This window comes from Erigeron canadensis, chromosome 3, assembly GCF_010389155.1.
Source record: "Erigeron canadensis isolate Cc75 chromosome 3, C_canadensis_v1, whole genome shotgun sequence".
Taxonomy (NCBI): Eukaryota; Viridiplantae; Streptophyta; class Magnoliopsida; order Asterales; family Asteraceae; genus Erigeron; species Erigeron canadensis.
The window spans coordinates 17,468,799-17,479,783 of record NC_057763.1 but is presented as its reverse complement, the minus strand read 5'-3'; the positions used below and the strand labels follow the sequence as shown (position 1 = coordinate 17,479,783).

The following is a 10,985-nucleotide window of genomic DNA, read 5'->3' as shown; positions in this document are numbered from 1 at the left end:
ATAGAGTATTTTCAAACCTGCGAGTGACTTGCTCCACTGTCGCCACTGGTATAACAATATCAGCCCCCACAACTTCCTTATTCTCCAACGAAAGAGATCTGAAGTTAACCTTCCTAACTTGACTTGAAGATGCAACCATAGAAGCATACGTCTTTGGTTTTTCATTAACGTTCATTGACTTTTCCGGTTCACTTTCATGACAAACTTTCACACCATTCTCCACGTTATCTTGTCCCAACTTAGCACTAGAAACTGAACTTTGATTAGACACAGGTTCAGGAACTACGTCAGAATTAGAAGAAACCTTATTTTGACTACTATCCGAGTTGGTAGAAAGTGTTGCGCTTTCAGAATCAACACTAGGAGTTTTACCACTTCCACCTAGCTTCAAATTAGTATTGGTTCCCCCATCAACCTTCACCTTCTTCTTTTCAGAGCTACCATCTTTGGATTAAGTATTCTTGAGAATACTCCAAACCGGTAGCCTCCTACCATCAATATTATTAATTTTCGAGGCAATCCCAGGCAGATTGCCCTTGATAGAACCATCTCTCTCCGAAGAACTCATTATCCCATGCAAACAAACAAGAGAAAAACCAGCGAACAAAACCCTAGAAGAAAATAAAAACCTAAAATCTGGCAAACCCTAGGAAGCGAAACTGAACCCTTAATCACTTTAACAGGAATGTGGTGATCTAGCTGAACTAAACAAAGTTAGCCGCGATCTCAAACCTGTTAAAGTAATCAGGAAGACAGAAATCACAACAAGGGTTTAGACGAACGAAAGAAAGAATAAAGAAACCCTAAAAACTTAAAATCTAACTAAAAACAGTAAAAAATCATGATCAGATCACCATAAGAGATACAATGATCACAATCTATCACCATAATCAGTTAAGAAGTCACGAAATTAGGGCATGAAAGGATGGACAAGTCGCCATTTTTGCCAGAGAGAGAGAAAAGGAAAAAATGAAATCTCTATCTTTCCATAACAAAAATAGCTCTAATGAATTCTCATGTATGGATTATCTTGAATAGTCGAAAGTCTTTTTTATGTTATCTTACTTAGCTAATTTTATTAGCTAACACTTGTTATTTGAAAATGTTGTGCCTTCAGGATTACCAAGTTTGAGCTAGGTGAAGATTAGCTTGGTAAGAGACATTGAATGCTTAGACTTCCTTATAGCCTTATGTTTTCGGCTATTTTGATTATGTTCAAGACTTGTAATAGTGGGCATTTATGTTGGTGCCATAATTGGATTTACTTTTATTGTTTTGATGATGCTTATTAGTAACACCGATATTAAAGGTACCATCCGTTATGGATGGGGCAAATTTCAAAAGTGATCCTTTCCGCTTATTTTAAACACCGTTTGACAAAGTTTTTAAAAATCCAAGTTTTTAAACGATGAGTGTTACAAGTTGGTATCAGAGAAATGGTTTAAGTGAACCAAAATTCAACCAAGACCTTAGGATTTTGGACTTAAACCGTATGAGACATGATAGGCTTAAGTACTGATGCTCCAGCTTTATGATGAAATTCCTTTAGGACAGGTTGGGATGGGTGTGAGTGTAGGTTAGAGGCTTGAATATGTTACGATATGTTTAGGTTGCTAAGTAGGCCTTAACCTCTCTTTTGAATTCACTCGATTTATCTCTAATCAGCGTCATTTTGTTGTAGACAAAATGGTTAACACTCGTGCTACTAGTCAACGTGATGGAGCTACCGCTAGTAACGCTCCTATTAACCGAAATGGGGCTGGAAATCCGGGTAACCCACCGCCTATTCGAAGGCCTTATCCCGGTGAACAACCCACTAGATCCAAAATTGAACGAGCAAACCCGGTTATTGAGCAGGTTCCGACTCAAGCTTAAATGTTTGAAGAAATAAGGACAATGTGAGCTCAATTACAAAGAACTGAACAAGAACTTGCCTTAGTGAGAGCTGAAAAGGAAGCTAGCTTGCAACGGGACGAGCATACTGATGGAAACTATTCCAACGGCTCAAACCGTGCCAAACCATCCATGTTAAGGTCATAGGTTGCTCCAGAAAATGTTGTTGCTGATGAAAATGGTGTTGAAATTATAGTGGAGCCTCGTGTTGTGGTTGCTTCTCGTGCTAATAACTTTAAGTATGAGAGCTTTTAGAAGTATGGTGCAAAAGCGTTTGATGGAACTTAAGATGCTGTGGGTGCCATGGAATGGTTGGATGATATCGAGGTTGTGTTTGCTTCATGTTATTGCCCTGAAGATATGAAGGTGTTGTGTGCTTCCCGTATGTTAAAGAAGAATGCTCGAAATTGGTGGAGGGCTACTACTGTTTCTTTGACTCCCGAGGTGCTAGCTGCTATGCCTTGGGGAACATTTAAGGAGAAGTTTTTGGAAGAATACGTGGGTACTCGTGAGTTGAGGTTGATTGAAAAGGAGTTCAGAGCTTTAATCGCTAAGCCTGGTGCCATAACTGGATATGCTCACTCGTTTATGGAAAAGCTTAAGTTTGTTGGTCATTTGGTTCGTAGAGATGTTGACCAGGTTGAGGCTTACTGTGATGGTCTCCTTGCTAGCTATCGTGGTCTTTGTAGGCAACATACTACATTTTTTGCTGCGATTAAGGAGTCCAAGAGGCTGGATGATGACTTCAAGAGTGAAAAGGTTGCAGTAAAAGCTAATGATGACAAGCAATCAGGTTCAAAAAGGAAGCATGATGGATCAAATGGGTCGAATAGGAAGTTCAAGAAAGGTTCATCTTTAAGGGGTGGGGGCAGCAATAATGCAAAGCCGAAGAAGAATTGGTGTGGTACTTTTAAGGCACCAATCATCCTGCTTCAGAATGCAAAGATAAGCCAAAGTGTTATTGGTGTCACGAAACCGGTCATTTCATCAAGGACTGCCCACAAGGAAAAGATGATGGAAAGAAGACGGCTGCCCAAAAGCCTAAAGCTCGAGCCTTTCAGTTGACAGTTGAAGCTGCCAAGGATAACGATGAGGTAGTAAGTGGTACTTTTCTTGTTAATTCAAAACATGCTTCTGTTCTTTTTGATTCGGGTGCAAATAGGTCTTTTGTGTCTACTTTGTTTGCCCCTAAGCTCGATAAAGTTACTACACCCTTGGATTGTTCTATAGAAGTTGAAATTGCTAACGGTACTATTTGTGACATTCATGAGGGTTATGATGATTGTTCCATAGAGATAGAAGGTCGTTCCTTTTCGGTCCAGCTATTGCCTACTACTCTTGCTGGGTTTGATGTGGTGATTGGCATGGACTGGTTATCTCAAAATGATGCTAATATTTTATGTTCCCAAAAGATCGTGCGTTTCTCTTCTCCAGATGGTAAAGTTATTTTAGTTTATGGAGACAAGAAGAGAGGGAGCTTAAAGATCATTAATTTGATGAAGGCTCTCAAATGTATTCGACAGAATAAGAACCACTTCCTTGCTTATGTTATTGATGCACGAAAAGAAAAGTCTCCTATTTCAGATGTTGATGTGGTTTCTGAATGTTCCTATGTCTTTCTTGATGATCTTCCCGGTATTCCTCCCGACCGTGAGGTTACATTTCAGATTGACCTTGTACCCGGTGCTACTTCTGTTGCAAAAGCACCATATTGTTTGGCTCCTACAGAAATGAAGGAGCTTATGTCTCAGCTCTAAGAGCTACTTGACAAGGGTTTCATACGTCCAAGTTCCTCGCCTTGGGGAGCCCCGATTCTCTTTGTCAAAAAGAAAGATGGTTCTATGTGCATGTGCATAGACTACCGTGAGCTGAATAAGCGAACGGTTAAGAATAAGTATCCTCTCCCACGTATTGATGATCTCTTTGATCAGCTCCATGGTGCTTCTTACTTCTCAAAGATTGATTTGCGGTCCAACTATCATCAATTAAAAGTCAAAAAGGATGATGTAGCCAAGACAGCTCTTCGTACACGTTATGGGCACTATGAGTTCCTTGTCATGCCGTTTGGGTTGAAAAACCCCTGCCACTTTTATGGATCTAATGAATCGGGTATGTCGTCCATTCTTAGATCATTTTGTGATTGTCTTCATTGACGATATTCTTATCTATTCAAAGTCTGAAGCTGAGCACCATGAGCACTTAAGAGCCGTTCTTGAGGTCCTTAGGGAGAAAAAGTTATATGCAAAGTTCTCAAAGTGTGAATTTTGGCTTCGAGAAGTTCAGTTTCTCGGGCATGTCATATCATCTGAAGGTATTAAAGTTGATCCCGCAAAGATTGAAGCTGTCTCCAAATGGGAACAGCCAAAGACACCCACGGAAAGCAAGAGTTTTCTTGGTTTAGCGGGCTATTATCGAAGGTTCATACAAGATTTCTCTCGTATAGCTAAACCGATGACCGAATTGACAAAGAAAGGAGTGAAGTATGTGTGGACTGAAGCACAAGAAAAGGCCTTCCAGATGTTAAAGAAAAAGTTATGTGAAGCTCCTGTCCTCGCCTTACCTGAAGGTACCGATGATCTTGTTGTCTATAGTGATGTTTTTATTTCAGGTTTGGGTTGTATTCTTATGCAAAGGGATAAAGTCGTTGCTTATGCTTCACGTCAATTGAAGCCTCATGAAAAGAACTACCCGACACATGATTTAGAGTTACTTGCTGTGGTGTTTGCATTGAAGCTATGGAGACACTACTTATATGGCACTAATTGTACACTGTACACTGATCATAAAAGTTTGCAATATGTGTTCACTCAAAAGGATATGAATGTAAGAGAACGAAGATTGATGGAACTTCTGAAAGATTATGATTGTGAGATTAAATATCATCTCGGTAAAGCTAATGTTGTTGCAAATGCCTTAAGTCGGAAGGTGCAGAATTTCTCTTGCAAAATGATGAGTATGGTTGTCCAAGCCAAGTTTGGTTTGCTTAAGCGCATCAAGGAAGCCCAGGCTAAGGCTCTTCTGAAAGAGAATGTTGACAAAGAAAGTATCGGTAAGAAGAAGAAACGCCTTGTCATGGAAATGAATAACCGTGGATTGCAAACCTATAAGGGTCGAATTTGGGTACCATTGCTTGGTGGTAACCGAGAGTTGATCCTTGAAGAAGCCCATAGGTCAAGATATTCGGTTCACCCCGGTATTACAAAGATGTAAGCAGATTTGAAGTCTATCTATTGGTGGCCAAACATAAAGGGAGAAGTTGCTCATTTTGTTGAAAGATGTTTGACATGTGCACGTGTGAAAGCTGATCACAAAAAGCCATATGGTTTGTTACAGCAGTTGGAGATTCCAGAATGGAAATGGGATCATATCACCATGGATTTTGTGACCAAGCTACCAAGAACACCAAAGGGAAACGACATGGTATGGGTTATTGTGGATAGGTTGACGATGAGTGCTCATTTCTTGGCCACACGACAAGATGTACCACTAACCAAGATGGCAAAGATGTATGTAAATGAGATCGTTTCAAAGCATGGTGTTCCTTTATCCATTGTTTCCGATCGAGACACAAGGTTTGTGTCTAGCTTTTGGAAGGGTCTTCAACGAGAGTTGGGTACTAGAGTTAACTTAAGCACCGCCTATCATCCTCAAACTGATGGGCAAAACGAGAGGACTATTCAAACATTGGAAGACATGTTAAAAGCTTGTGTTTTAGAATATGGTGGAGCATGGGATGAACACTTGAAATTGATTGAATTCACTTATAATAACAGCTATCATGCAAGCATTGGAATGCCACCATTTGAAATGATTTATGGTTGGAGATGTAGGAGTCCAAGTTGTTGGATGGAACCCGGTGAAAAACAGTTTACGGGTCCTGAAATCATTGAAATCTCAGCTGAAAAAGTTAATGTTGTGAAGGAAGCACTTCGTGTAGCAAGAGAACGACAAAAGACTTATGCCGACAAGAAAAGGAAGTCGATTGAGTTTAAAGTTGGTGATTTGGTGATGCTGAAAGTTTCCCCATGGAAAGGAGTGATTCGTTTTGGAAAGATAGGAAAGCTAAGTCCACGTTTCATTGGACCTTTCAAGGTTTTGAAGCGTGTCAAGGATGTAGCATATCAGTTGGAATTACCTCCAGAATTGGATGGAATTCACAACACATTTCATGTTTCATATTTGAGGAAGTGTTTGGCTGAGGAGTCTAGTGTTATTCCAATTGAAGATGTGAGCATTGATCCGCAGGGAAGAATAGTTGATGAACCGGTAGCAATACTTGAAACAAAGCAAAAGAAACTTTGCCGGAAGGTGATTGACCTCGTGTTGATTAAATGGAAGCATAATCATGGAGAAAGCTTAACTTGGGAGACTGAATCCGTGATGAAGGAGAAGTATCCCGATGTATTCATTTCTGAGGAGATTCCGAGGACGGAATCCTCTTAAGGGGGTGGTAATTGTAACATCCCAAACATTTTATGTTTGACTATTTGACTTCCCGTTAGTTAACGTTAGGTCCGTTATGTTTATGTGCCCTATATGGGATTATGTGAGTAAATGCATGTGTGTTTATTATGATATGATTAATATGATGATTAATGAAAGTAATTGAAGCAAAGTTAAGTAGTTAAGTGCTAAAAATATTAAGACTCCCGGTAGGAAAGTTAATCAAATAAAGTAACGTTTAGGAAGTTGAGGGACTTAAGATGAAGTTATGGAAGTGTTGGCCAGGGGTTAAAAGTTAATTAGGCTCTCCTAATCCTCTAAAGTTCTGTACACATACGACACAAGAACCCTAAGCCACCCCTTTTCCCTCCTTCAAGCAATCCATCATCGAATCCTTTCGTTTCTAGGTGTTTTCTTCAAGTTTTGATAAGTTTCCGGATCCCTTTGATCATCTACAGGTAATATAGGTGATTTCCTTTTGATTTGTGATTTCTATAAGTCAATTTTATGGATTTAATTCAGGTAATAGGGTTTGGGTTGGATTGAATTACGTTTATAATCGATTTTAGGTCATTACGGGTTTTAAATCGATTGTATAATGTTGGTATATTATTCAAGGATTAATTGGTGTTTTCAATGATTGATTTTGGTCTTATTTTAAGTTTATTTGATGTTCATAAGACCTGGAGTTGTGTTAAAGTCGTTGGAGATATGTTTGGTTAGGTTTTGGAGTTGTTTTTCACGTTTGGTCGTCGTATCTCCCGTTACGGTTGTGTAACTCCCGTTAGGTGGTAACTTGTGATAACACCCCCACTGTAATTCCCGTTACAAATTTTCGTAACTCCCGTTAAAGTTTTTGTAACTCCCGTTAGGGAGTGATTTTGTTAACATTTTTTAAACGATCATAACTTTTGAACCGCAACTCCGTTTTGACAAATAAGTTATCTACGGAATCGTGAGAGTCTAATTTCTAATGGTAATGTTTCTAAAAGATTATTATGATGTCAAGTTTCCTGAAAGGTTAAATTAGTGAGTGAATGTTGAGTTCTATCGAGTTATGTAAGCTCTAAAGTATTAAACGAACTTCCGATGCATCAAGTCTTGCCATGGGTCATGTTTACAAATATTTAGGCTTGAGTCATGACCATAAGTAGCAGGTAATTGATAGCTCATTATGTCGTTCAATGATTATAGGTAGTCGGGAGCACTTAGCAAGCACTCTAAGATACTCTTAACTGGTTGGTAAGCTGTACCGAGGTAAGATAACATCTTTTGTCACCTGATGGTACAACAAAACACGTTTTTATAAGTTAAACTTCCCAATCGAATATGTATGCACGTTTTATGATTATGGGAGGTTGCTAAGGGATATTATACTTATCAATTATCATGTATGACATACTTATGCAGGTTGCAAAGGTGTGAGGTAAGTATACATATTATGATGTGATGATATGATTATGATAGATGATTATGAAATGATGATATGCTTATGTTATATGATCATGAAATGATGATACGTTTATGTTAAGATTTCATATGTGGCTTGATCACCTAGTCACTAGTCCTTTGATTAGGATTGCCATATTCATGTGCACGTTAAGGGCCCTAAAGTAAAAGATGATATGTAATTAGTTTAGGTGAAAGCGTAACCTAAACTAATATAAAGTTAAGAAGTCTCGAGCAAAAGTAAAGTCTTGTGTTAAACTTAACCCGTGCTAGTTCCTCGGAACTAGGGCGTACGTGGTCACTTGAGTTGCTCCTTGTGGCATAGTTATGTTTGTTTATTCCGGGTGGAGTAACTAACCACCAATGCGTAAAGGCATAAACAGTTTATTCAGTTGGAAACGACTTTGTCTTTCCTTAACGACGCTGATGGACCACCTTATGGTTTACCTATCATGTCGGGTGTGAGGACTCCATGTATGGTCTATGACCGCCTACACACAACCCCACATCCTTATGTAAGTGGTGTAAGTCACTTAGCCTATGTCTTGGCAATGAAATAATGAAAGAAAGATGAAAAATAAAGAAAGAAAGTGTAGGCATATTTTAGGATATGATGAACCTAAAGTGTATGTTATGTTGTTATGTATATATCTGATATTAACTTAAGACGAAGATTTTGTTAATATATTTAATTGGCAAATGTTTTCAAATTTATGTTATCTTACTTAGCTAATTTTATTAGCTAACACTTGTTCTTTGAAAATGTTGTGCCTTCAGGATAATCAAGTTTGAGCTAGGTAAAGATTAGCTTGGTGAGACTTGGGTAGAAAGAATAAAGAAGCTTAGCAAAGACATTGTATGCTTAGACTTCCTTATAGCCTTATGTTTTCGGCTATTTTGATTATGTTCAAGACTTGTAATAGTGGGCATTTATGTTGGTGCCATACTTGGATTTACTTTTATTGTTTTGATGATGCTTATTAGTAACACCGATATTAAAGGTACCATCCGTTACGGATGGGGCAGATTTCAAAAGTGATCCTTTCCGCTTATTTTAAATGCCGTTTGGCAAAGTTTTTAAAAATCCAAGTTTTTAAAGCACAGGTGTTACACTAGGTGTACAAGCCATGAATTCATCATATATCACATATACACATGCACATATACGTATTAAGTGTCATTACATATCGTACACATTCATTCGCATTTCATGTCATATATCATAGGTCATCATAAATTGTATATTAATGCATATACTCTATCCTTACATATCACAGATAATCACATATCATATTTCATAACATCTAAAGGCATTTTGGTACATTTTATATCATAACATAATTATCATCATCTCATAATCCATATGAACAAAGTCATATCGCAGATTAACAAAGTCTTATCCCAAATGAACTAAGTCAAAACCCAGATGAAGAAAGTCATAAACTAGATGAAAAAGTCATAACTCATATGAACCAAGTCATAACCCAGTACCCACTTGATTATCTTTGAACTGCACAGATTCATCAAAAATATTCTCAGTTTGGTCATCGTCACTATCGTCATTCAAGAAATCGGATTTAGTATTTTTTGGAAATTCATCCCGACGGTGTAAACCACCAGGAACATTATCAACTTCCTCCTCCTCAAGGACAGAATACGAGTTATAAGTGATGGTCCACGAATGCACAACTTATGTTGTATTTAAAATAGACAAGAAAGTAAATAAGCAGGTAAATAACAAGAACAATAACAAGTTCAATTGTAATGTATCAATGCAAGGATAATCATATGTATCATTGATTAAACGATGAATACATGGTTGATCTTACACACTTGACTAACAAGAATACAAAGGAACAGAGGTAATTGCTAAGTCTAGACACACTAAAAACTTGAACAATTACAAGTGATACACACTTTCAAGGTGACTAACACACTTGATACAATGAGGCTGTGTTGCTTTATATAGAGGAAGAATTAGGGCAACACAGTCTTCCTTTGATAGTGATAGATAGTGGTTGTCGACATTCCATTGGCTCCTTGTACTTCCAAGCAAGAGCCTTTGTCTTCTTTACCAAAATGGGTATGAAAGAGAAGACCCAAGTTTTGGTCCCAACAAGTACCTTTTCCAATTAAGGTATGTTACAGTTGGAAGAACCACAATGTGACTCTTGTCTTCATATGGTTTGAATACTTCCCGCCATGATAAACATTTGGTCAGCATGCATCCCGCTGAAGAGAGTCACTGGACTCACTAAAGACTTGCTGACTATACATGTCAGCGAGTAAGTCTTATCAGCGAATCCAAGACTCAACAATCTCCCCCTATTCGCTGAAGAGACTTGCTGAGTAAGTAAGAAGAATGTAATATAAAGAAAAGATGTCTTTTATATCATCAAAGTGAACTACAAGCTGAGCATAAAGCTTTTACAAAATTAAGACATCTAAAGATTTGCAGCCTTTATCTCCCAAGCGTCTTCCTGCTTGGCAGTTCTCAGCACCAGATCTTCTCTTCTGGCTGGCTTCATCAATTCTTCATCAATCTTGCTGATTACTGATCTTGCACTAATCACCTTTGCAAATCTTCTTCTGATGCTGATCAGGAAACCAGTAGATGCTTGTTCAATTTCTGCCATTCTAAAAAAGAGTTGATCATTTCTCAAATTTTGGAAGAATATGCCAGCAGGGTTCTCAAGTATTTTTCCTTCTTCAAAAGAACACCTTGGAGGAAGCCTCAAATTCAGTCCAGCATCACTAGAGATAGGAGGAAGGTCAGCAGGCAAGGGTTGCATAGTTCGCTTTCTTTTCAGGACACGCTTGCCTACTGAAGAAGAAACAGCCGCTGGAGATCCAAAGACTGCCCTCAGCATGGGGAGGTCTACCTTGAACTTAGTTTCGAACTTCAGTGCCTTTTCAAAGTAGTTTTTCAGCATCCCCTGAAGTTGTTCATAGCTGGCAGCCTTTTTATCTTTGATAATCATATAAACTTCATACCACTCTGAACTCCCCAAGTTGGTCAGCTTTACATCTTCAATTTTGGTTGGAGCGCTGTGTCCTTCCCTTAGGAACTTCAGATTGGTTTTTGTTCCCATGGCAGCTTTATGAGCTTCAACTGCTGTTATCCTCTCAGGCCTCTTCCTATCTTCCATGATCTTCAACCACTTGGCCTTCTCCACTTCAATTTTTTCTCTCTTTTCCTT

At 38.5% G+C, this 10,985-nt stretch overlaps 1 protein-coding gene across 1 annotated transcript; it reads left to right on the top strand.

The window, feature by feature from the left end:
• Positions 1-2,196: 2,196 nt before the first annotated feature.
• Positions 2,197-3,650, top strand: LOC122591601. The gene is made up of 2 exons (XM_043763861.1): positions 2,197-2,740; positions 2,830-3,650. The coding sequence occupies exons 1-2, from the start codon at positions 2,197-2,199 to the stop codon at positions 3,648-3,650; spliced, it is 1,365 nt and encodes a 454-aa protein (XP_043619796.1).
• The last annotated feature ends 7,335 nt before the right edge of the window (positions 3,651-10,985 follow it).

Coding starts and splice junctions, on each gene's coding strand:
- LOC122591601 (XM_043763861.1), top strand. CDS start 2,197: ATGGAATGGTTGGATGATATCGAGGTTGTGTTTGCTTCATGTTATTGC. Junction 2,741..2,829: donor GAATAGGAAGTTCAAGAAAG/GTTCATCTTTAA, acceptor ATCCTGCTTCAG/AATGCAAAGATAAGCCAAAG.